This window comes from Rhinopithecus roxellana, chromosome 14 (genome assembly GCF_007565055.1).
Source record: "Rhinopithecus roxellana isolate Shanxi Qingling chromosome 14, ASM756505v1, whole genome shotgun sequence".
In the NCBI taxonomy this organism is placed as follows: domain Eukaryota; kingdom Metazoa; phylum Chordata; class Mammalia; order Primates; family Cercopithecidae; genus Rhinopithecus; species Rhinopithecus roxellana.
This window is the reverse complement of record NC_044562.1, coordinates 69957543-69984786: the sequence shown is the minus strand read 5'-3', so window position 1 is coordinate 69984786 and position 27244 is coordinate 69957543. Positions and strand designations below refer to the sequence as shown.

Sequence of the window (27244 nt, the reverse complement as noted above, 5' to 3'; positions counted from 1 at the left end):
CTGTGGCCCTGTGACCTCAGGAAGAGGATCTTCTCGGTGTTTGTTTCCTAATCTATGAAAGGGAAAGGATAACACCTACTCTGCCTTTCTCAAAAGGTTATTATGAAGAGCTTAACAACCAATATTTGAATATTTAAATATTCAATATTGAATATTTCCATATTTAATATTTGAATGTTTAAATATTCAATATTTGAACATTTGAATAACCAATATTTGAATGTAATCTTAATATTCCAATATTTGAATATGACTTTGAGCCTGGCACTTGAAGTGCCAGTGGCATATGTAAGAGTTGTGGTAGTAGAGTTGGAGAAAAGTAAAAAGATTTGAGATGGTTTTATGAGTAAATCAAAAGAACCTTCTGATGGACTTAATATGGTAGGTGAATAAAAGAAAGGAATCGAAGACCTAGGTTTTTGTCTTTAAAGTTCCAGGCTGAAAGTCATATTCGAATATTGGAAACATCACTTGTAGTTCCAAATGCATTGACTAAGGAATTTATAGATGGAATTTCTACAAAGAGAAAAACAATAATGGACCAACTAGTATTTCTATTGTAATAATAATTATTATTATCATGATAATTTTACTATATACATCTCCTTAGGCAAATAGTGGTTATCAAAGGTGACAGCCCTACAGGAAGAGATAGAAAGAGAAAGTCGTCTGATGCTCCTTTATTCACATTTTTCTATTTCAAATATTGAAAAGCTGGCCTTATTATTTAGCTTTGTACATTTATAGAAAATTTGAGAATAAGAAATGCATTCGTAATAAATGGGTTCTTTTATCTAGGAAAGAAAAAAAGTATCTTTCATAAAGCTGGGGTGATATTTTTTTAAATACACTTTCACATACAGGCCAGGGATTATGTTCTTCTAAAAATAATGAAGAAAGATGCAGATGTTATGGTTCTGTGTAGTTTTTAGTCAAGAAAAAAAAAGCTCTCAGAAACAGCTACACGGTTGATAAAGCGTGGTTGACTTTCCCTTTGATGACTTGTCACAGAAGGGCACCAACAAGTCCTGTGGCTGAATTTTACAAATGACTAAGCAAGTTTTGGAGCGTTAATATATTGAGGGAGAAGAAATATAATAACAAAGGTGATTATCCCACATGCTTCCTGGTGGATTCAGGAAGATGGAAAATATGTCTTTTCTGTATACAAAAGAAAGAAAAATTGTCCTGCAGGGGACATTCACCATCAGGAACTTTAGGTTAACAGAGACAAGATTTCAAACAATCAATGAGCCTGAGAATTGCTGGCATGATAACTCCTGAGTTGCTGTTGCTAAAAGTTCCTGGTAGATACCAGGCTAAGAGATATATCAAAGAAAGAATATTTATTATTGTTCTCATTCTGACAAAAGCCTGGACATTGCATACCAAGTGTTTAAATACAAATTTCCCTGTGATTTGTTCTACTTAGAATGGAGGGGCAAGGTCCTTTTTACATTGCAAGGTATTACAATATAGGAAATAAATTACAACCAAGGGCCACATGGGTAACAATTTAAAATGTAATTAAACTCTGTATATTTAAAAGAAAAACAAACATTTCATGTGTCTGATTTTAAAATGGAAAAGAAGGATACACTCACAGGCCACGTGGAAGTAAAAAAGAAACAATTGTTTTATGAAAGAGGCCTGTGAGATTTAAAAATTTGATTGTAAAATTAAAAACTGGGAACAAGTACTTATTTTCATGTTATATCAGTTTGATATTAAGGTAAGGAAGGTCATAGAAGGCAAGAAGAGGATTAGGAAAAGAGAAAAATGAATGAGGAGAAAGAGAGACAGGCAAGATGAAGGATAGGAGGAGGGAGAAGGGGAAAAATGGGTCGGACAAGGAGAAGCCATTACACAAAAGGAACGGCAGGTGTGGGATGTCCAAAAAGAAGAAATTAAGAGGACAAGACAAATAAATGGAAAGAGGAGGGGAAACACAGAAAGACAAAGAGAAAAGAGGAGATGTTGAGATAGCCAGCAGTTCAGGGGACTCTGAAGCATGTTAGATAAATGCGTTTAACTATTCCTTTGAGCTTTGGAGCATTAACTGTTGTGATCACTGTCTTTGGAAACGTCATTTAGCTGTTTAACAAAACTGGTCACAGATGACTTTAGAAGAATTGTGGGGGTTAAGTACTTTCCAGGGTAATGGAAGATAATCCAAATAAAAATACCTTGAATCCAAAAACAAACCTGACAATCTTGGAGGACACTTCCTGGAAAGAAGTAGAGAAGTACAGACTAGAAAAACATAAATATTCTGTGCTCTTGGTTCTTCAGGGGAAAGCAGAAGTGGTGGTGGTGGCAGAGCATTTGCTTTCATCAAAGGCTGAGTTCTGACTCTTTATATATATTAACGTGCTTCCAGTTCCCACCCTTACATCAGAGAGTTCCCAGCCTGACCTTTTATATTCTCCCTAGCAAATCATACTGCCTTGCCCAAAAGATATCACCACAGTCATTTAAATAAACATATGAAATGCAGAATACATTTTGTTTGCTCCAACATTGCCATTATTAACTACATCATCACCATTGGAGTCATAGTCTTTCTCTCTTGTTCCATCCTTCCAACCTCGTTCATTCCTCTTCTCTAGTGGTAACAGATGAATTGCTTGGTCCCCTGAACCTTCATCTCTCCAACAGTCACAGCCTGGACCATGACAGCCCTGCCCCTGACCACTTGACCAGAGAACCTTTCCTACCCTTATGTATGAGAAAATGTAAGGACCCTTAGCCTACAAGTGCCCTAGCTCGGCATTATTTTATTTATTTATTTTGAGATGGTGTCTCACGCTGTTGCCCAGGCTGGAGTGCAGTGGCACGATCTCGGTTCATTGCAACCTCCACCCTCTGGGTTCAAGTGATTCTCCTGCCTCAGCCTCCCTGGTAGCTGGGATTACAAGCGCCTGCCACAGCGCCTGGCTAATTTTTCTATTTTTAGTAAAGACAGGGTTTCTCCATGTTGGCCAGGCTAGTCTTGAACTCCTGAGCTCATGATCCACCCACCTCGGCCTCCCAAAGTGCTGGTATTACAGGCGTGAGCCACCTTGCCTGGCCCCTAGCTCAGCATTATTAGCTAAACCCCCTGGTCCTAATCTGACCTGGTAACCCAGTACTGGTATTTAGGCCACTTATCCTGTGGCTGAATTTTTCATTATATTCCTGTGTCCCCAGCCAAATCTCATTTCGAATTGTAACTCCCACAATTCCCACATGTTGTGGAAGGAATCCAGTGGGAGGTGATTGAATTATGGGGGCGGATCTTTTCTGTGTTGTTCTCATGATAGTGAATGAGTCTCACAAGATCTGATGGTATTAAAAATGGGCGTTTCCCTGCGCAAGTTCTCACTTTGCCTGCCACCATCCACGTAAGATGTGACTTGCTCCTCCTTGCCTTCCACCAGGATTGTGAGGCCTCCTCAGCCACGTGGAATTGTGAGTCCATTAAGTCTCTTTTTCTTCCCGGTCTCGAGTATATCTTTATCAGCAGCATGAGAACAGACTAATACATTTCCTTTTCCTCATTTATTCATATAACATATAACATTTTTATTGAGTATCTACCTACTATGTGCTAGGTACCATGCCAAACACAGGGAGTGCTACAAAGCCAAGAAAATCATAGCATCTGCCTTCAAGGAGCTCACAGTCTAATGGAGAGAAAGACAGGTGAGCCAAAATTAAAGCAACCAAAATTGGAAGAAATAGCAAGAGTCATACAGACAAATTACTACGGAAGTTAGTGGAAAACAGAATGAACTTCCATGGAGAGTTTGCCATTCTCATTATTTATCTTGACAAAGTCATAGTCTAGGCCTCACACCAGTCAGGCTCCATGAGCCTGCATCCAGTGCAGTCACCCAGGGTGCTGTGCCAACAAGAGTCCCCACACCCACCCTTGAAGTTTAATGCACTATAGTCATTATCTTGAAATTCTTAATAATTTTATTTTGGAATTTGTATTTTGTACATGAGGTCTGATGGAGCATGCCTCAGGGGTTCACATACAGTCCAGCCTTCTGATAGGTTCTCAGCCTCTGCCTCCTGCCCCAGTTCCATGAGCCCTGCCTTGTCCTACTCAGGGCTGCAACAGGGTCAGTGAACAGAGATACCTGTGTTCTACTGTTGCCCTCCACCTCTAGCAGGGCCCAGGGTATGAGTATGGGGAGAGTCAGTGTCTCTGTGTAGGGCAAAGCCCTGGCCATCCTGGGATGTCCCCACCCCAGGCTGGCAGCACCACAGCATGTTCATTAAGCAACTCTGTGGGGGCCTCCTGCCCATGCCTGATTCAGGTAGTAAGCTTGTTCAGGCACAGAGGTTGTCATCTTTTGGGGCTTTCCCATCTACCATGGGTCAGGTGGCTGCCTGTAGGGCCTGGCCTGGGAAAGGGGAGATTGACTTCCCTGTCCCTAGAAAGACCCATTTTCATTTTTCACTGAGTCCTATAAATTATGTAGCTGGGTCTGGTCCCAGTTCTTGACCTTGTAACCCTCAGAGCTTATAGGCAACAATCTCATAAGCAAATTTCCTACCTCCAATGTCCTATTCCCCAGAGTCCTATTCTCTAATCCATTCTGAACAGCGAAAACTAAAACAGGAAGAATCATTTCCCTTTGCCATTCTGATCCCTTTTCCAAAGCCTAACTGGCTTTCCCTCTCAGATTTTGTTATGGGCAGTCAATCACACACACAAGCACAGGCCTGTGAAAATCCTGACCAGCTGGAGAGGACGCTCACCACTTGAAGGCCCTGGACTTTGACGGAATGCAGTGACTGGATCGGACTGGGGCTGGGATCCACTCTGGGTCAGGGTGAAGCTACCTTTGCCAGCCTCCCTGCAGTTGGCTATCGCCACATCCCTGGGTTCTAGAGTCTAGAAAGACAATGAAATACGAGCAGGAAATGTGTGCCACTTCCTGACAGGACAGGAAAATCTCTCATTTCATTTCCCATTTTTCTCTGTCTCTTCCCTCATCTGCTTATGGGCTATTAATGCTGACAGCACCCTTCGAACCCCTGTGTTGAGGCTCAGGAAGGAAAGAATCCTCTCTTGGAGGAGAGTCACCTATCAATCAGGAAGACCTGTGCTGAGCCTCAGAGAGTGAGAAGTGAGCTTCTATTGTGTTACTACTATGTGCCACTGAGCTTTGGAAGGGTATCTGAGAAAGCAAAGATGGTTTCTTTAAGTAATGATTAGTATATATAGGGAAAAAAAATAAAGGAAAACAAAAAGAGAAGAGAAAAATTAGTCATAAGCCCAACACTGAGAGATTACCTCTATCAGTGTTTTGGCATATTGACCTCCACCCTTTGACCATGCGGTATTCTAATTACTTTTTACTGAGCCCAAACAAAGTGACAAACAGTGTTAAGCACTTTTCAGGTTTAATCTTGACAACCTCTTAAGACAGTAGGTATCATTATCCTCATTTTAGAACTGCAGAAACTAGCAACTAGAGAGGTAAAATATGACACAACCCTTGGATATGATGGAACTGGGAATCGAATTCGGTCTGATTCTGAAAATGATGCACTCCACCATTTCCCTTATGCTTCTGTTGTTATTGTTAAGAAAACTGAGATTCTGTTGAATATACTTTGTTCACTTAATATTCTCTGAGCAATTTCCTATGATTAAATATTCCCTTTTATAATATATCATAATTGATTCATCCAATCCTCTAGTTGGATGTTCGGATTGATAATTTATTATTATTATTATAAATAATGCTACAACAAGTATTCGTATAGACAAATCTTTGCACATACCCATAAAATTTTTCTTAGAGTGACTGGAATTGTTACATAAGCCATTGTAAATATTCTTTTTTTTTTTTTGAGACAGAGTCTCACTCTGTCACCCAGGCTGGAGTGCAATGGTATGATCTTGGTTTACTGCAACCTCTGCCTCCCAGGTTCAAGTGATTCTCCTGCCTCAGCCTCTCAAGTAGCGGGGACTACAGGTGTGTGCCACCACACTCGGGAAATTTTTTGTATTTTCACTAGAGGCGAAATTTCACCATGTTGGCCAGGCTGGAGAAGTTGTGACTTTTCTTAAGGCAGCATACGGTTCTTGCCAAATTATCCTGTATCAGTGATGGTCAGTGGAGCTAGGCGGTGGGGACGTGATTTTGTTTCCAGGGATTTGACAATGTCTGGAGACTTTTTAAATTGTCCAGACTAGGCAAGTATCTAGTGGAGAGAGGCCAGGGATGCTACTAAACCACCATCCTACAATGATCCTACAGGTCAGCCTCCCTCCAACAAAGAATTGTCTGTACAAGATGCCAATAATACCCCTGTTGAGAAATCTAACCCACATAATGGACTCATCAGTGTATGTCAGTCTTGAGACAAAATAAAGGCTATAATAAAGGCTCTTCCACTTACTCAAACATGATCTTCCAAGCATCTACTCTATGCCAGATCCTGTGGTAGGTGCTAAGTTAGAATTCAAGCATGAGGGTGAGATCAATAGGGAAGAGTAAAGAGACGAGGTGGTTCAGAAGCAAAGTTGACTTCACTTGGTAGTAAGAAAGCATACCGATTCCATTTTATATCTTCATATCTTTCCACATAATTTAGCATTAAATTATTTCCATGCAATTTTTCATTAAATATATAGCCTCACAAGGTAGTCACAAGAAATGATTAATATTGCTACCTACAGGAATTGTTGATCCTAATCCTTTTTAGGCTTTCTTTTTTTATATATATATACTTTAAGTTCTAGGGTACATGTGCACAATGTGCAAGTTTGTTACATATGTATACATGTGCCATGTCGGTGTGCTGCACCCATTAACTTATCATCTACGTTAGGTATATCTCCTAATGCTATCCCTCCCCCTTCCCCCCCACCCCATGACAGGTCCCAGTGTGTGATATTCCCCTTCCTGTGTCCAGGTGTTCTCATTGTTCAATTCCCACCTACGAGTGAGAACATGTGGTGTTTGGTTTTTTTGTCCTTGAGATAGTTTGCTGAGAATGATGGTTTCCAGCTTTATCCTGTCCCTACAAAGGACATGAACTTATATTTTTATATGGCTGCAGAGTATTCCATGGTGTATATGTGCCACATTTTCTTAATCCAGTCTATCATTGATGGATATTTGGGTTGGTTCCAAGTCTTTGCTATTGTGAATAGTGCCACAATAAACATACGTGTGCATGTGTCTTTATAGCAGCATGATTTATAATCCTTTGGGTATATACCCAGTAAGGGGATGGCTGGGTCAAATGGTATTTCTAGTTCTAGATCCTTGAGGAATTGCCACACTGTCTCCCACAATGGTTGAACTAGTTTACAGTCCCACCAACAGTGTAAAAGTGTTCCTATTTCTCCACATCCTCTCCAGCACCTGTTGCTTCCTGACTTTTTAATGATCGCCATTCTAACTGACGTGAGATGGTATCTCATTGTGGTTTTGATTTGCATTTCTCTGATGGCCAGTGATGATGAGCATTTTTTCATGTGTCTTTTGGCTGCATAATTGTCTACTTTTGAGAAGTGTCTGTCCATATCCTTTGCCCACTTTTTGATGGGGGTGTTTGTTTTTTTCTTGTCAATCTGTTTGAGTTCTTTGTAGATTCTGGATATTAGCCCTTTGTCAGATGAGTAGATTGCAAAATTTTCTCCCATTCTGTAGGTTGCCTGTTCACTCTGATGGTAGTTTCTTTTGCTGTGCAGAAGCTCTTTAGCTTAATTAGATCCCATTTGTCAATTTTGGCTTTTGTTGCCATTGCTTTTGGTGTTTTAGACATGAAGTCCTTGACCATGCCTATGTCCTGAATGGTATTGCCTAGGTTTTCTTCAAGGGTTTTTATGGTTTTCAGTCTAACATTTAAGTCTTTAATCCATCTTGAATTAATTTTTGTATAAGGCGTAAGGAATGGATCCAGTTTCAGCTTTCTACATATGGCTAGCCAGTTTTCCCAGCACCATTTATTAAATAGGGAATCCTTTCCCCTTGTCTTATTTTTGTCAGGTTTGTCAAAGATCAGATGGCTGTAGATGTGTGGTATTATTTCTGAAGGTTCTGTTCTGTTCCATTGGTCTATATCTCTGTTTTGGTACCAGTACCATGCTGTTTTGGTTACTGTAGCCTTGTAGTATAGTTTGAAGTCAGGTAGCATGATGCCTCCAGCTTTTCTTTTGGCTTAGGATTGTCTTCGCAAAGTGGGGTCTTTTTTAGTTCCATATGAACTTTAAAGTAGTTTTTTCCAATTCTGTGAAGAAAGTCATTGGTAGCTTGATGGGGATGGCATTGAATCTATAAATTACCTTGGGCAGTATGGCCATTTTCATGATATTGATTCTTCCTATCCATAAGCATGGAATGTTCTTCCATTTGTTAGTGTCCTCTTTTATTTCATTGAGCAGTGGTTTGCAGTTCTCCTTGAAGAGGTCCTTCACATCCCTTGTAAGTTGGATTCCTAGGTATTTTATTCTCTTTGAAGCAATTGTGAATGGGAGTTCACTCATGATTTGGCTCTCTGTTTGTCTGTTATTGATGTATAAGAATGCTTGTGATTTTTGCACATTGATGTTGTATCCTGAGACTTCACTGAAGTTGCTTATCAACTTAAGGAGATTTTGGGCTGAGATGATGGGGTTTTCTAAATATACAATCATGTCATCTGCAAACAGGACAATTTGACTTCTTCTTTTCCTAATTGAATACCCTTTCTGTCTTTCTCCTGCCTGATTGCCCTTGCCAGAACTTCCAACACTATGTTGAACAGGAGTGGTGAGAGAGGGTATCCCTGTCTTGTGCCAGTTTTCAAAGGGAATCTTTCCAGTTTTTGTCCATTCAGTATGATATTGGCTGTGGGTTTGTCATAAATAGCTCTTGTTATTTTGAGATACGTCCCATCAATACCTAGTTTATTGAGAGTTTTTAGCATGAAGGGCTGATGAATTTTGTCAAAGGCCTTTTCTGCATCTATTGAGATAATCATGTGTTTTTTGTCTTTGGTTCTGTTTATATGCTGGATTATGTTTATTGATTTACGTGTGTTGAACCAGCCTGCATCCCAGGGATGAAGCCCACTTGATCATGGTGGATAAGCTTTTTGATGTGCTGCTGGATTCGGTTTGCCAGTATTTTATTGAGGATTTCTGCATTGATGTTCACCAGGGATATTGGTCTAAAATTCTCTTTTTTTGTTGTGTCTCTGCCAGGCTTTGGTATCAGGATGATGTTGGCCTCATAAAATGAGTTAGGGAGGATTCCCTCTTTCTCTATTGATTGGAATAGTTTCAGAAGGAATGGTACCAGCTCCTCCTTGTACCTCTGGTAGAATTCGGCTGTGAATTCATCTGGTCCTGGACCTTTTTTTGGTTGGTAGGCTATTAATTATTGCCTCCATTTCAGAGCCTGCTATTGGTCTATTCAGGGATTCAACTTCTTCCTGGTTTAGTCTTGGGTCTTGGGAGGGTGTATGTGTCCAGGAATTTATCAATTTCTTCTAGATTTTCTATTTTACTTGAGTAGAGGTGTTTCTAGTTTTCTCTGATGGTAGTTTGTATTTCTGTGGGATCAGTGGTGATATCCACTTTATCACTTTTTAATTGTGTCTATTTGAATCTTCTCTCTTTTCTTCTTTATTAGTCTTGCTAGCCGTCTATCAATTTTGTTGATCTTTTCAAAAAACCAGCTCCTGGATTCATTGATTTTTTTTTTTTTTTTTTTTTTTTTTTTGAGACAGAGTCTCACTCTGCCGCCCAGGCTGGAGTGCAGTGGTGCGATCTCGGCTCACTGCAAGCTCCACCTCCAGGGTTCACGCCATTCTCCTGCCTCAGCCTCCCGAGTAGCTGGGACTACAGGCACCAGCCACTACGCCCAGCTAATTTTTTTTGTATTTTTAGTAGAGACGGGGATTCATTGTGTTAGCCAGGATGGTCTCGATCTCCTGAGCTCATGATCTGCCCGCCTCAGCCTCCCAAAGTACTGGGATTACAGGCGTGAGCCACCACGCCTGGCCTCATTGATTTTTTTGAAGGGTTTTTTGTGTCTCTATCTCCTTCAGTTCTGCTCTGATCTTAGTTATTTCTTGCCTTCTGCTAGCTTTTGAATGTGTTTGCTCTTGCTTCTCTGGTTCCTTAGTTGTGATGTTAGGGTGTCAATTTTAGATCTTTCCTGCTTTCTCTTGTGGGCATTTAGTGCTATAAATTTCCCTCTACACACTGCTTTAAATGTGTCCCAGAGATTCTGATATGTTGTGTCTTTGTTCCCATTGGTTTCAAAGAACATCTTTATTTCTGCCTTCATTTTGTTATGTACCCAGTCATTCAGGAGCAGATTGTTCAGTTTCCACGTAGTTGAGCAGTTTTGAGTGAGTTTCTTAATCCTGAGTTCTAGTTTGATTGCACTGTGGTCTGAGAGACAGTTTGTTATAAGTTCTGTTCTTTTACATTTGGTAAGGAGTGCTTTACTTCCAAATATGTGGTCAATTTTGGAATAAGTGCAATGTGGTTCTGAGAGGAATGTTTATTCCGTTGATTTGGCAGGGAGAGTTCTGTAGATGTCTGTTAGGTCTGCTTGGTGCAGAGCTGAGTTCAATTCCTGGATATCCTTTTTAACTTTCTGTCTCGTTGATCTGTCTAATGTTGACAGTGGGATGTTAAAGTCTCCCATTATTATTGTGTGGGAGTCTAAGTCTCTTTGAAGGTCTCTAAGGACTTGCTTTATGAATCTGGGTGCTCCTGCACTGGGTGCATGTATATTTAGGACAGTTAGCTGTTCTTGTTGAATTGATCCTTTTACCATTATGTAATGTCTCTTCTTTGTCTCTTTTGATCTTTGTTGGTTTAAAGTCTGTTTTATCAGAGACTAGGATTGCAACCCCGGCCTTTTTTTGTTTTCCATTTGCTTGGTAGATCTTCCTCCATCCCTTTATTTTGAGCCTATGTGTGTCTCTGCACGTGAGATGGGTCTCCTGAATACAGCAGACTGCTGGGTCTTGACTCTATCCAATTTGCCAGTCTGTGTCTTTTAATTTACCTTTAATTTACATTTAAGGTTAATATTGTTATGTGTGAATTTGATCCTGTCATTATGATGTTAGCTGGTTATTTTGCTCGTTAGTTGATGCAGTTTCTTCCTAGCATCGATGTTCTTTACATTTTGGCATGATTTTACAGTGGCTGGTACTGGTTGTTCCTTTCCATGTTTAGTGCTTCCTTCAGGAGCTCTTGTAGGGCAGGCCTGGTGGTGACAAAATCTCTCACCATTTGCTTGTCTGTAAAGGATTTTATTTCTCCTTCACTTATGAAGCTTAGTTTGGCTGGATATGAAATTCTGGGTTGAAAATTCTTTTCTTTAAGAACATTGAATATTGGCCCCCACTCTCTTCCGGCTTGTAGAGTTTCTGCCGAGGGATCTGCTGTTAGTCTGATGGGCTTCCCTTTGTGGGTAACCTGACTTTTCTCTCTGGCCGCCCTTAACATTTTTTCCTTCATTTCAACTTTGGTGAATCTGACAATTATATGTCTTGGAGATGATCTTCTCGAGGAATATCTTTGTGGCGTTCTCTGCATTTCCTGAATTTGAATGTTGGCCTGCCTTGCTAGGTTCGGGAAGTTCTCCTGGATAATATCCTACAGAGTGTTTTCCAACTTGGTTCCATTCTCCCTGTCACTTTCAGGTACAGCAATCAGACATAGATTTGGTCTTTTCACATAGTCCCATATTTCTTGGAGGCTTTGTTTGTTTCTTTTTACTCTAAACTTCTCGCTTCATTTCATTCATTTGATCTATTTCTGAAGAACAAAATTAGTTTTTTCTTCAACAGAAACCCAAAGTCTTAAGTATGGAACATTCTTATAGTGATAGTAGCTCTTCTTTCCCCAGCTGACCTTTTTGTTCTTTAATTTAACGTAGCAAATAATCTTAATTTAGTTAAATCAGAGGTAGAAAAATATTTTCCTGCCCTTTATATTTTAAAGCTCCTTTCTGTCTATTCACAGCAGGCATGAGTAAAAGAAAGGACTAAATCAGAGGATGTTCCTTTTGTCATTCATTTTTAAAATGAATGGCAAAGGAGAGAGGGGAGAGATGCCTCAGCTTCCAGCTGTTCATCTCCCTGCTTGGTTAATTCATGGCACATTCACTACCACTGTTTCCTCTCCTCTTTGCTTCTCTGCATGATAATCTTAGGGTTATGATAAAAAGGAGTTGTTATGGCTAGGGCTGCCTTGGGCTTTCAAAGCCAGTGCTCAAAGATGGGGAAGTGACAGAAGAATATGACTCCAGTCTCACATATCTGAAGACAGAAAAGAAAAAAAAAAAAAAAGCAGCAGCAGCAGCTACCTTAGCAGTTGAACAGAGTAACAGTGTGTGCACCCTCTCACTTAGTGGTTTTCTGGAAGCAAAAGGAAGAAGGGGCTAACAGGGAAGTGTGAGTAGCCATAAAGGTGGCTATTAGAGAGAGGGGATTAGAGCTTCACTTTTCCAGAGGACTTTATTCAGAAAAGAACAAAAATCTGGGCTTGTTTCTTTAGCAGCCCTGGATAATCTTTCCCACAGTGTCCCAAGCCTGTAATTCTTAATGCCATTACAGCTGTTATTAAAACTTTAAATATGTAATCATGCCTATTAAGTTGCCAAATACCCATAAAAACTGTTAGCTCATTAAACTGTGCACAGCCATTTAAATGAAAAAGGAGTATCATCTAATTTTTTAATTGAAAAATATAAAGGTTGAAACATTCTGGTAATCTGATAAAGTAGTACATGCAACATAAATGCAAAAAAGATAATGCTAGTATTAAAAGTATCATCATTTCCAAACATGAAAACATAAAGAAAGTCTATCTGTTGTATAAGGAATCAACACATCTAAAATAAAATTGTCATAGATATACTTGCCTACTAAATTATTAGATCTTGATTACAAGCATGAGATTTAGTATTCATTTATTCTTTAATGCCAGCAGCTAGAATTGATTTAGTTTACAAGTGCTTGAGCCAAATACCATCTTTTTTTTAAATTTTTAATATTTTGACAATAAAACTACAAATCATCAACTTGGAGATTTCATATGGGGATTTATTTCACAGAGACCCAATGTATACTTTTGAAATTGCATTTTGTACTAGAAAAATAGGCATGTTGATCAATTGTATCAAGAGATTTAACATATCCGTGTTCATCAAAGCTAGAATATTCATTATGGCCTCTTAATCCTGACAGCATAATATTCATTTAAAGCATTTGATCTCTTTACATTTTAATCATTTCTTGTGTTTAAGGGATTATGTATATGTGGTACTGTGTTAAAAAGTACCTGGGATTTGTTTTAATGTGGTATGGTAAAGCAAACACAGAAATGACTGTCATGAAGAAAGTTCATACTCACAGACCCTAGAAACAGGAAGCATGGCACACTGTGCAGGGCCACATAGGGAAGGGCCAGGGTCAGTCCGGAGGCAGAAGCTGGGGCAGAGCATGGCACAGAACCTTTACTAGGTCTTCAGGGAAGGATGGTTGAGACAGGGTATACCTACCCTGAGTATACTAAGTAAGTTTAGGATTGACTAGTTTGAATAATTTTGGCAAACTATGGGCTATAGGAGTGGTCTTTAGTTGTTGGGTACCTGGCCCTGGGTGATTTAGGGCAAGGAGAATATTGTCTGGGTGTATGAGAGTTTGATAAAGGAGACAGTTAAGGGAGTGGGCTCTGGATAGGCTGATTTATATATCAAAGGTACCCTCAAAAGGGAGTTCTTCACTCTCTCTAGAAATTAGCTAGCCCTGGGAGGGGCAGTCTCTCCAGGGTCGTAGGCCTCAAATGCTAGAACATCAAGAATACAGAAAATTTGGAAATATAGTCAATACAGGTACTACTACATTTTAGATCAAAACTCTCCTATTATGTTCAAAGTCCTTTCCAAAGACAACACTGTGAATAAAGCCTTCTGGACTGTGTATTTTAAAACATTAATAAGGCCTTACATTTCTGACTTTATCCATTTGAAAATGCTTTTCCATTATCTCATTGCAATCTAATGATTAGATTTGATGATTAGAGGCTTACAAAATACTATGGGGCAGACATGTCTGAACATATTATCCCTATATTATAGCTAAAAAACTAAGGCAGAAATGGGAATAGAACCACAATTCCTGACTGTAAGTCTACAGCATATTCTGTCACACTCTGATGCCTTTTACTGTTTAACAATGTTATTAGTAACCTAAGAATTCAATTGTCAGGCAAATGGATTTAACAAGGTTGTACAGAGAACAGGTTCCACAAACTAGACCAAAGTCACCTCTTCTCTGTAAGTGTGTTTGGCCAAGGTTGCTTTTTATGGAGTGTCTTTGGGGATACAGAATCTCACAAATAAACAGAATAACTTGAAGAGAATAAGCGAGTCAGCTCCCTCACTTACCAATGGAGTCACTTTAAGCAAATTACTTAAACTGTCCAAGCCTCGGTTTCTCCTTTTGTAAAATGGGGGTGGTCATAGTTACCTCAGGGGATTTTTGAGAGGATTAAAAGAGACAAAGCTTGCTAATGAGCTGTCTGACTCAGAGTTAGTACTCCATAGATGAAGTTACTATTCATCCACAGTGAAGCTTCCCTCTACCTTCTGTTATTACGTTAAAAAAAAAAAAAAGTAGACACCCTACTGGGCTCAGTGGCACACATTTATAGTCCCAGCTACTCATGTGGCTGAGGTGGGAGGATCACTTGAGCCCAGGAGCTTTAATTCAGCCTGGGCAGCATAGTAAGATCGTGTCTCTAAAATAAAAGGAAAAAATAGACACCCTAAAGAGGTATCTCATAAGTTTCCCCTTTTTTTTCCCTTCAGGTAAAGAAGATTTCTTGTCCTGAATTTGCAACAGCCTTTAAGCTATATTTTACGATAGGAAACATAATTTGTCATTAATATGTGAAACCACTGTTCAGTCAAAACCAACCAATTAATAAAAAAAAAAATCCTCAGGAATTATAGAAAGTATATTTTTTAAAGCCAGAAAATCTTCTTTACTATTTTAAACCAAATAAATAAACAAATGTAGCCTCAATACCTATAAATGACCAGGAACTGAAACTTCTCCTAAAATATTAGTGACTTAACGCACTCTTTTATGATTAAACTGCTTTTATCTGATTCAAATTTCACTTTCCAAAAGAATGTGGCTATATTGCAAAATACTACCCTTAAAATAAGCAGCAAGCAATGTACCTCAAGGATCTTGTTGACTTTTCTATAAAACAACTCAAAGCTGTTTCAGAGGAAAGTTTGTATGACTCTTCAACGCTGTATTCAACATGAAACCCTAACTTCCAAATTAAGCCAGCGTTGTCAATAAACAGGTGACCCAAACCTCATGAACCAAAATAAATTGGTCAGATTAGTAAACATTTAGTTTATGGGTTGGGAAAAAAATTTAGTTAACCTTAAATTACCTTTTCATGATTCTGTAGGAACTGTGCCTTTCTGTAATCTATCCTCATGTACAAAGCAGCAAATGCAATTTGTCCTTGTGTTTATCACAATCATGTGTCTGTCAGGAAGAGAGGCTGAAATAGCAGAGTTTCCTACTTCAAACACAAAATCAACTCTGGTTCTGGGCTAGTGAGCATGTTTGTGGGCTTGGGGGAATTTTTTTAAACACTGTGCAAAGCTGGAATAAGATTTCATGAAACTCCTTTTTTATATTATCAGTGTTGCAGTAGGATCAACATCTGCCTTTTTAGACAAATCTCAGCAACTCAATCACATGAGTGTAGACCATATCTATCAGCACTGGCTCATCAGGGAACAAAGCACTCTCATCGCTGAATTTTCTAGACACCTAAAATTAATTCCTTCTGAGGCAAACACTTTCAATGTGATTATTTCAATGGAGATTATTCCAAAAAGAAAACTGAAATTCAATGAAGTATTAAATATCGTTATTCATATTATTAGAAAATAGATATAATAAATATATATCAGCATATTACAATGCATTCTTAAATACAACTTTATGTATATTTTTTGGGTTGTTTTCCAACTCCTCTCTTTAAGGATAAGGCACTCAGCTCTCCCTTCTCATATAATGAGAAGGCAAGCAGGTTCTAAATGAGCAAAGATGGAGAAGTAGTCCTGGCAGAAAGTATGCAAAATACAGGAATAGAAAAGCACTATCTGGGCATTGAAAACAGCCTGTAATTTAATTAGGATGGTGCTGAGGCCACATGAAGGGCTGCAGTAGACAAGGTTGGATGAAGATTGAACTTCTCTACCTTTGACTCCATATGACTCAGATTCAGGGCCCATTTCATGAGCATGTGACCAGTGCAGTGGCTGAAAGACCCCTGCTTGAGGTTTAATGCTATGCTGTGTGAGATCGTTAATACTTTTTATCATTGAATTTGTGCTTTGTAAGCAAAGTCCAATGGAACAATGGAGTAAGAGCCCCAGAGTCCAGAACCTTGGTTCACATACAGTCTTCCCTCCCACTGCCTGCCCAGAACTGGTTTTTGGCCACCTGATCCCTGCTCCATGGTGTCCCAGGCCCCATTCATCCTCCCCAGTCTCATGCCTGCCCTTAGCAACCAGGTCACATCGGTCAAAGGAAAGGCCCACATCCCATGTCTGCCATTGCAGTCTGCTCTTAGATGGGGTCTGGGGAGGGTGTGGAGAGGGTCAGGTGCATGCCCCACACCTCCTCAGGGAAGAGAAAGGATGTGGCCCTCCTCACCCAGAGCTGGCAGCAGCATGGCACCTCTGGCAGGCAATTCAGCAGGGGCCCCTTGCCCACCCTCAATCCAGATACTGAGAATGCCCCAGCCTGGAGATTGCAATCCCTTCAGACTCTCAGACAGGAGGTTGCTACGAACGGGGGGACAGACTCTTAGGATGTGGGGACTGACTTCTTTAACCCCAGTCAGAGTCCTGCTTTATCATCTTGCACCAGGCTCCACAAATTATGTAGCTGGCCCTACTTAGAATCTTCCCCTTAACCCAGCTTCTCTCCCTCTTCTGAATAAAGGCATCACACTTCCTCATATCTCCTGGGTTTAGAATCTGAGTCATCATTGCCCTCCCTCCCTCCTTTCCCAAATCCACACCCGCAGGCCACTTCCCATCTGTCTCCTTCTGCCCATTCCCACTGTTCCTGCTTGAGTTTAATTGTTCATCATGGCTCCACCAGACCATGACAGTAGACTCCTAATTATTTCCACAGCTTTGAGCCTCTCCTTGTTCAATCCATTCAGCTGCTGCCACCAGGTTACCCAAAACACCACTTTGATCATGCTAAGATGTTTTTAATGGCTCCCTGTGGCCTACTCTTGGTGAAGTTTGAACTCTTTAGCTAGGTGTTCAAAGTCCTTCCTTCTTTTGTCCTCACCTTACTTTTGCAAATCATTCTCTGACAACAGAATGTCATAGATATGCAATATGCAATATTTTGCCAAATTAAACCACTCACTCTCCCTTATACATATTTGGTGCTCGGTCATCACTGTGTCTCCGTTGAAGCTATTTTGTTGGACTTGGATCACTTCTCCCTACTCCACAACTATCTCTAACTGGAAAACCTAATCCTATTTATAGCTCAAATGGTGCCTTCTCCATGAAGTCTTTCATTATGAGCCCAGTCACAAAGTGACTCCATACTCATCCAAGACTAACATCATTTAGTTTGTACAGCTTGGTACTAGTTTTTTGTGGACAGCACATGGCTCTCTACTGTACCCTTGGAGAGCGGAAGTATATCCTGTCCTTTGTACACCCATAGGTCCTCTACCCAAGGTCTTGGGGATAATGGGCTCTCTCTGTGCATGTTTGTTGGAACTAATGAATAAACGAAGTTGTTGTGTAAACAGATCTTCTGAAAGGCAGGCGCACCTGTAACCCTTCAGCATCATCCCCTTTCCTCCTCTCAGTTCATCTAACAAAACATCCTGCTGTTTTTCACACCCAAACCCATCAAACACCTGTACTATCATTATCAACACTGACAAAAATTCACCTCACAATTTTTATGAATGTTTAAAGTGCTATATTCTGAATGCTTAGAATAATCTCAAAGAGAACACCTGTTACTTGAATGCTCTTATTTTCAACCTCTTGAGGGCAATTTTTTCATTGCTATATTAATGTGGGCTGTTAAATAACTTATAACTATCTGGGGGAAAGGTAAACTGCAGTCACTATGATCTGGACTGGATACCTGAAAACGAATCGTTTTTTTTCCACTTACAATTTATTTTTTTCCTAATTTCAAGTCTGTCTTTTAGGACTAATTGAGGAGAGTAATGCAAAATAATGAAATAAACTGAGGGATTTTGGGCTGTCAGAACTTCTATTCAATTTTAGCATGTCATTAAATATTCTACCCTTGACTCCAGAATGCCACGTTTATCATCATAATTTTGTCTCCTCAATGCCTTTCTCTTGTCCATTCTCTTGCCCATATTAGGAACCCCCAAGAGTATCACCAATGTAATTATCAAATGATTAAATTTGGAAACTCTGTGTGATTAAAAAAAATTCTTACCTCCTGAAGAAAAAAATACACTGTCTGAAGCTGAGCAAGAAACACCTTAAAAATATAGTAGTTAACAAAGAATCAGGAAGGATAGTTACATATTTAAATAGAAACTTCAAGATGCTTGCATATATGGCACAAATTAAAACATCATGACAAAAGAACATGTATTTGGAAAGTTGTCAGTTTAATTAAGAGACATCTGCAACACCAGGAAATGGAAAGGATGGAGGAAAATGCTAGAACTGGGGAAAGATGCAACATTTTTCCCTATGACAACTCTATAAAAAGTTTATATTGCATGTCTTACTAAGAGGAACAAAGTGCAAAACTTTTCATAGGCTAGGATATGGTGTTACCAACCACATTTAGGGACATTTTAAGTAGAGAATGGAAGGATAGATATTTTCATGTTCCTTGAATGTAAACCTGGTTCTAAAATACTTAATTTAAGGGTGGAACATGGAAAAGATTAAGCTGGTCAAAACACGCTGACTTCACATCTCAGTTCCAGATAAGGAGAAAAACAATGGAAAATAAGGTAAACAGAAAGAAAAAGAATATTAGCAAACTAGATATCATCTTTATCTTCATAAACTGTTAACATTTCCTGGGTAATTGCCACGTACCAGATATTATTTTAGGGGCTTTGACACAATATCTCATTTTATTGAGATAAACAAAAATAATCTTTGCTAGGTAGATATTATTGTTCCCATTTTATGGATGAGGAAATTGAGGCTGTGAGAGACTAAGAAATTCTCCCAAGGTCACACCATTGGTGACTGTAGTGTACCATAATAAAGAAAAAAAAGGAGCTTTATCAAAGAGTAGCATAAGTAAAATGAAGCAAACTACACCAAGTTAAAAATACAGAGATACATAAAAGAAGCCAATGGAAAAAGAAAAGAGAAACTTTCTAACCAGTTAGAAATGAAAGCAAGGTAAACCAAGGGTAAATTCCCAACCCCTATAGCACCTTTCCCCTACCTGCCTTTCGCCAGGCCTCCCAACAACCCAGTCCCCTTTTGCGGCCATCATTACTATTCTGGGGGGAAAAGAAAAAAAAAAAAAAAAAAAAAAAAAAAAAAAACTCCTCTTTCCCAATGTCAGTTTCCAAAAATATTAAGACACTCGGCAGAGTAAGGGTAGAGCCCACAGGAAGTAGCTGCTGCTGAAAACCTGCTTTCCCCTGCCTGTGATGACACCTACAGCCACAATTCTAGACAGCAGCAAGACAAGTTAACTTTTGAAGAGACTGAGAATTATGCTCTTAAAGAAAGGGCAGTATGAAATAAAAGTTAGGGCCTGAATGAAGACGTTAAGAAATAAAAGCTACAGAAATGGGAGAAAATCAACTGGGGATGAATTTTAAAAGTAAGGGCAATAAAGAGAAAAGGCTGCAACCCCAGGCTAGAATAAGTATCATTGAACTAGGAAGGGATTTTTCTTTAGCCCCAGCATACAATAAGGATGTGGGGGAAAAAAATTGGGAAGAAGGAAATTTGTGATTGTTTTATTTCTCCAGAAATATAATTTGTGAAAAAAATTTTATAGAATCTTCAACATATGAATTATTAAATGCTTGTATTTCTTCTCATAGCTTTCTAGGATTGTAGAGAAATAAACACTTGTTGAAAACCATTCATTGTTGCTTCACCTACACCTTTTAAAGTTTTCAAGAAAGATAAAATGAATAATGCACTTAGTCTACAATAAAAGGTTAACAAAAATGGCATTTTGACAAACATCCTTTAATATTAAAGTGTTAGGTTGGCAGACATCCCACAAAAATATGAAACTTGGCTTTAGTACAAGTTAGTCAGTTTTCTATGTAAAATTGTCAATTTTCAGATGAAATAGATAAAATTTTACCTTTAGTGTCCTTCCCACTCTTTTTGCTATTCTCAGCAACAGCAACTAAACTCCAGAGAAACATGTAGCTCCCTGAGACCACTGGAAGAAGTACTTACTAGATGACTATAAAACTTTCCTAACCAAGGATGAGAACTTTTAATTCTTATGAACCCTGAAGAAGTCTCATAGAAAATAACATCCAGTTTAATCAGATTCAGTGAATAAATACTGAAGAAATTAGAACGGACTAGTTTTCAGAGCCAGCATCTAATATCAAGTTCAAAACGCTGTGAAAATGAAAGGCTCAGAAAACCCAGATGAGAGCATGTTGGGTTTCCTTTTCCACTTGAAACTAACATGTTTACCCTGCTGATGGTTTTGGAGTTGCTAAACAATTATCAATATTTTCTGTTTGTTTCATAAATTAAAAACCTACTTGCTCAGTCCTATCAAAGCTGACTACAGATAATGCTATATTCAAGCCTAAAGATAACTAGCCCCTCTATCTGTCCAATCTTTCTAACTCAACAACAGAAACAATTAAAATAGATACTAAGAAGGCACAAATGGGTCACAGGCCCATTTTCCCCCTGACATTCCTCTTCTCTTCCTCTTTTCCCTACCTTACAACCTGTGCAACTCTAATCTAGAGAAGGGAACAGGGAAGTAGTTAAGCACTTTGTTGCCTTTCCAATATTGAATTAGAGAATGAAAATGCATTATGGTCCCCAAAAGACATCAAAGACACCAAAATGCCCATCTTAACACTGGAATTCTGGAGCACACATCTTTTTCTAGCAACTCACAAATGCATACTAAAACCACACATTGATATCTTAAAGACCAGAGGAGGGAGCTGTGGATGCCAGATCAGCCAAAGTGTCAAAGTGTTAAAGACAAAAGTGTCTTGACAGAGAAACACGTGGTGTTATTGGGTGATATATGAATTTCCCACAAGCCATTGGGTGTTAAGAAAGGACCAACACATCAAAGATGCTGTAGGAACATTCTAACTAGTTTAAACTCAGGAATTTAAACAGCAAGATTTGTATTGTTAAGAGCCTAAATTAATGTGTTCCTGGATGCCAGATGATAACGGAAAGCTTATCTCCCAAGCCAGTGGGGTTCTGGGAGAAGGGGACAATGCAAAGTCCTACCTGGTAGGCATCAGGAATGTTGACCGTTTCTCCATGCTCCCCGACATAGCCAATGATGCCTTTGCCCCAGGGGACCTGCACCTCATTTGAGTTCTCTGTGCTGCTGCAAGGCAGCAGAGGGGTTCCTGCATGCACATCAAAGAATTTGGAGACCAAGCTCTTCTTGCCAGCAGCTGCCCTTTCCACCAGGAAAAGAGAGCAGCGGTCAGCGTCCACCATAAGGCAGACAAAGATAAGAATCTTGTAGCTCAGGCTGGTGAGGTCAAGGTCATTGGAGATATCTTTGACCAATTCCAGAAAGAACTGACGCTCATTATGCTTTTTCAGGTGGCACTTGTAGTCGATGGCTGTAGGAGGATACTGAGGCAGATTCACTCTCGATTCCAGCAGCGCACTGAGAATATGGGCTGTGGTGGGGGGCAGGGAGCTGGCCTTCCGGAGAAGTGCCCTCCGTCGTACACTGCTCAGGGGTTCCTGAGCCCGGGAGGTCGCCTGTTCATCGTAAGTCCTGTTCATGTGGATGGCCTTGGAGCGGGCAAAACTCTTCCTTAGCTCTTTCTGAGAAGCTCTCCGCTGCAGGTTCCCATCACCCCTGCTGCCACTGGCCCAGCTGGGACTCAAGGGAACCCCACCACAGTCCCCACCACCGGGAAGAGGCTGGCTATGGGCAGAGCCATTTGGTCCAATGCCACCACCAACGCTGCTGCCACCTTTGCAGGTGCTGTGAGCCAAGCTGCTGGTACCAGCCAAAGAGGGCCTTGGACCTAAAGCCCCCTGACCCTGACTATGCCTCTGCAGCCACTTTTCAACCATCTCCTGCTTCCCCTTCCGCATCAAGTAATCTTCAAACAACTCTGGGTGCCTGTCCAGGAAAGTTTCCACCTCCCCAAAGTCCAGGCGGGAGGCTGCCATGGTCCCAGACAGCTTTCCTTGCCTGTCCACACGTGGACCAAATGTTTTCCTGCCCCGAGGCCTCTAGCTGTTCCTGAACATGTTCACCCCCACCAGTATTCCCAGGTCAGTGCCACCTCCCCTGGAGATTATTCCCAGCAGTGGAATCTGTGAGGTGCCCCTTCCTTCTCTGGCTCAGAATGGCTGGCACCGACCCCACCCGCTGGTCCTGCTACTCCTGCTCCGCACAGGTGCCCAGCACTGAGCTGCCGCCGCTGCCCTGGCTCCTGTTCTGGAAACCGTAGCTATCGCTGCTTCTGTTCTGGCTGCCGCCGCTGCTGCTGGAACTGCTGCTGTAACCGGATGAGTGGACCACTGTGACAGGGAGGTAGGGCAGGACACGCCCCTGAGTGAGGCACAGAGCCTGGAGGAAGGAGAAAAGAGGAGGGAGCCGCGGAAGCCAGACTAGCCAAAGTCCACGGCCCAAGCGGCCAGGCGGTTCCTGGAAGAGTCTCTGGACAGCTAGAATCGGCGCCTGGGTACACGACTCCTGATTGGAACACGATTAGAAGAGGGAAATGCACCTTGTTCCTTCCCCGCTTTCTTGCTCCCTTACCTCCCCAACCTTCCCTACTCACCGCCCCTTAATCCGTTAGCGTTTCGAGGAGGCCCAGCGGGAACCCAGTGGGAGTCCGAGATAGAAGTGTTGATGTTTTGCAGGGATCTGAACACAGACGCGGACTCCGAGGAATCGAGGGTGTCGTTCACCCTCAGAGACAGGCAGGGTTATTTTTCTGGGATGTGACTGTGGATTGTTGGTTCCCAGGATTCCTGGGACTTGCTCACTAACACTGCCCAGCGCCTTGTGGGTGCTCAGTAAATATTAATGGAATTGCATTTCCCCGAAAATAGCAAATAAAGTTTCCTATGTGAGCAATTCATGACTTTAACCAAATTCATGCACCTGGGGCAGGGGTAGATTACATAGAGAAAGGGTGTAAAACAGTACAGAAAAAGAGTTTACTAGGTAGAGGAAGCAAGTGCTGAAGAGTTTGGGGTATTTAATAAACAGCAGGGAGACCAGCTAGGAGACAGTAAACCAAGCATAGAATCCAGGTAATTTGGAGCAGCTGGCTTCCAAGAAGGTGAGTGGTTATCAAGATTTAAAAAGAAAAAAAAATGTTTAGCATAGTGCCTGGCACATAAAAAGTGCTCAGTAAATGTTAGCTGTTGTATTACTTTTATTATTATTATTATTCTAAGGTGATGGTGTACAGAAACTTTACTGCATGTAGCCATGCCTCTGGTCACTTGAGTGATCTATCAGTAAAGATGGTTAGTGATATGTTGAAACTGGCTTGTAAGGACTCACAAGCACCTAGTTTAAAATCTCTTTCCAATTCTGTGTTCAGTCACACCATGGAGCTTGCAATCAGTCACAATGGGAATGCTTACACCATGGAAATCAGCAAATGTTATGTGTCAGGGTTGTTTACTTTTTTTTTTTATGGACTGCTAATTGTTAAACACTTGCCGATATGCAGTGGAAATAATCCAGATGTCCATCAGTTGAGGAACAGACAAATAAAATGTGCTGTCTCCATACAGTGGAATATTATTCAATCATAAAATGGAATGAAGCACTGATACATGCTACTACTTGAATGAAGCTTAAAAACCTCATGCAAAGTGAAAGAAGCCACTCACAAATGACCACATATCATAAAATTTCATTTATAGGAAATGTCCAGAACAAGCAAATCCATACAGACAGAAAGTAGATTACTTTCTAGATGGAAAGAAAGTAGGTGACTGCTAATGTGTGTGAGATTTTTGGGGGGGTTGGGGGTTAATAAAATGTTCTAAATTGATTGTGTTGATAGTTGTACAATCTGAATATGCTGAAATTCAATGAATTGTACATTTAATTGAATGAACTGTATGGTACGTAAGTTATATTTCAATAAAACTGTTACAACAACAAAACACATTTACTACCCTGAGACTGGTTATAATACAGCAGCAGCGTTATGCACAGAGACAAGAAAAGCACTGAGTAGAGATCTGATGAAAATGAAGCAATGAGCTTCTCAGGGAAGGGAAAGAAGTAGACCAACCCTGGGCTTCCTAGAAACAGAAAGTTTAATAAAGACACTTCCTTAATTCCATCTTCCAGGTATTCATTATACAAGCAGTTGTTTGGCACTTACCATGTTCCAGGCTCTGGGGACAAAAAAAGACCAAGACAAAACTTGTGCTTTTTACTAAAGATCTCCGTCTACAGTACCAAGAGAAGTGAGAGTAGAGACGAATACTGGGAAGGATGGGGAAAGCAATAGAAGAGAAATCCAAAAAAGTGAATTCAACATTTCGAGCTTGGTTTTGAATCGGCTGTAGCCATGTTCCCTGCTTGGTATGTGAGGTCACTAAAGGAGTTAATGGTTGGGGAAGAAAATGAGAAAGTGACAGACAGCACACATAAGATAGTCCAGAGGGCTGTAATGGAGGGCTGATAATAAGATGCATGTTGGTGTGGCCACATTGCCATTTATCTTCACTCTCAATCTGCAGAATAGTATGTTTATTAGTCACACTCCCAACAGGAAACAGAGCACATTCTAATTAAATTCCAAGAAGGTTGATTTACAAAGGAACAAATCACAAAAGTGAAATATAGGTAAACCATAGAAATAGTGAAGAAACCTGGGACTCATAGCAGTAGAGATGTTACCACCCCTTGACATGAGGGGAAGAGGAGGAAAACGTTACTAGGACTTGGAAGCAAAGAGGATTGGATAGTTACTACTGCCTTGAGGGGAGCAGTGACAGCCCATCAAAAGGCATCAACAGGTCAGGCACAGTGGCTCATGCCTGTCATCCCAGCATTTTGGGAGGCCAAGGCAGGCGGATCATTTGGGGTCAAGAGTTCGAGACCAGCCTGCCCAACATGGCAAAACCCTGTCTCTACTAAAAATACAAAAATTGGCCTGGAATGGTAGCATGCACCTGTAATCCCAGCTACTCAGGAAGCTGAAACAGGAGAATCACTTGAACCTAGGAGGCAGAGGTTGCAGTGAGCTGAGATCGCACCACTGTACTCCAGCCTGGGCAACAGAGTGACATTCTGTCTCAAAAAAAAAAAAAAAAAAAAAAAAAGGCATGAACAGCTCAAGCTAACTTCAAAGGAGGGATATTAGGAATAAATATTAATAATAGCTGGAACTTATTCTTTTCCCTTCCATCACTGACCAGATATAAGCTAGAAGGTATTGAAGCCCGTTGATACCTCATCCTCACTGGGCAAAGAGTAGGAGGGGACAAAGGAGGATCTATATAAGTTCTGGAGGGGTGAAAGGATGATTCTTGGCCCTATATGGAAACTTGAAGAGGTCCCCTAAGAAAATAATGGAAGAGGTCCCACTAGGAAAGAATGGTCCAATATGGAACCTTGAAGGGGTTCCTTTGGTAAAGGAACTAAAAATATATTTCCCTTTAGGAAATACAGCTCCAAATAATTTTCTGTGTAATTCTGACCTCTTCTGCTTATCTGCTAATTACATCAAAACTATCTATAATACACTCTATGACAACATTTGCAGTCTATAAAGCCCCTCAGGCACAAACTATCATACCTGAAAAGGTATGATATTGTGAAGATACCGTGCAGTCCATAGGATCCCCCGGGGCACTATCACACATGAAAAGGCATGATACTGTGAAGACAGATCACTCAGAGCAAGGAAGAGGCTCTGCAGGCTCTTTCTCCATCTACCCTGTCCCATCTCTACCAAGCTGTAAATATTGTCCAACTAGCCTCTCATTAAAGAAGATGAAGGAGTCTTCCTATTTGTATTTTTCAAGAATAAGGGGCTCCTTTTTTATCTAAGTATTTATTTCTTTATCATGGCCAATTAGCATTTGTTGAGTACTTTCAATGTGTGAAACATTGGGTGGCAGGCAAGATAACTTTTGTTATTCCAAAGGGGACCCATTACATTTTAGTACTGGATGGAAACTTACAGTTCAGCTAGTACTATGCTTTCCACATTTTCCTCATGGTTACATTGAAGTCTAGAGCGGACACATAACTCCTCCAAAGTCACCTGCCAGGCCAACCTCTGATCTACTCATAGCTCCATCCCACCCTTACCAACATCTCACAACTTGGTATCAACCTCTTAAAGCCTAATGGACTTCTATCTCCTAAGTTTGCCTCCTAATTATTCATCTCCTAAAACAGACATTACTGACTTTTATTGTGTGACCAGTGAGCATCACCAAATATGTAAAGGGAGGCTGAAAACGTAGTTACTTAAAATAACAATTTTCCTACTTCTCACAATTCTGTAGGTTAACTAGTGGTTCTTCTCTTTCACTTGGTATTGGCTGAAGTCACTCATGTGGCTGCATTCAACCGGCAGCTGGGATGTGCTGGAAGGTCCAGGAAGGCCTCTCATACATATCTAGGGCCTCAGTGCTGACTTGTGGCTGAGGCTGCTCAGTTTTTCTCCAGGAGGCCTCTTTCTACATTGTATCTCATTTTCCAGGTTTTCTTTATGTGGCTTCTGTCTCCAGTAGGATAACCTGTCCTTCCTTACAATATGGCATCGGGGTTTCAAGAGGGAGTGTCGCAAGAGGGTAAGCCCAATATGCAAGAGCCTATCAAGCCTATATAATTGTTGTTATATACAATTATACACGCCATACAATCATGCCATAAATGTTTTACATATTTTCTTCATCTTAAAAGCCTATATAGTTGTTAATGTCCCATTGGTCAAAGCCAATTATATAGCCAAGCACAACATCAGTTGAGAGAGGGACAA

At 40.5% G+C, this 27244-nt stretch overlaps 1 protein-coding gene across 1 annotated transcript in view; it reads right to left on the bottom strand.

The window, feature by feature from the left end:
- PDE11A (phosphodiesterase 11A) overlaps positions 1–22757 on the bottom strand; it is a 482346-nt gene extending 459589 nt beyond the window's left edge. Inside the window, exon 1 of the mRNA XM_010382456.1 lies at positions 21528–22757. Coding sequence (XP_010380758.1) covers positions 21528–22439 — 912 coding nt within the window. The 5' untranslated portion in view covers positions 22440–22757. The remainder of the gene's footprint in view (positions 1–21527) is intronic.
- Between the last annotated feature and the right edge of the window lie 4487 nt (positions 22758–27244).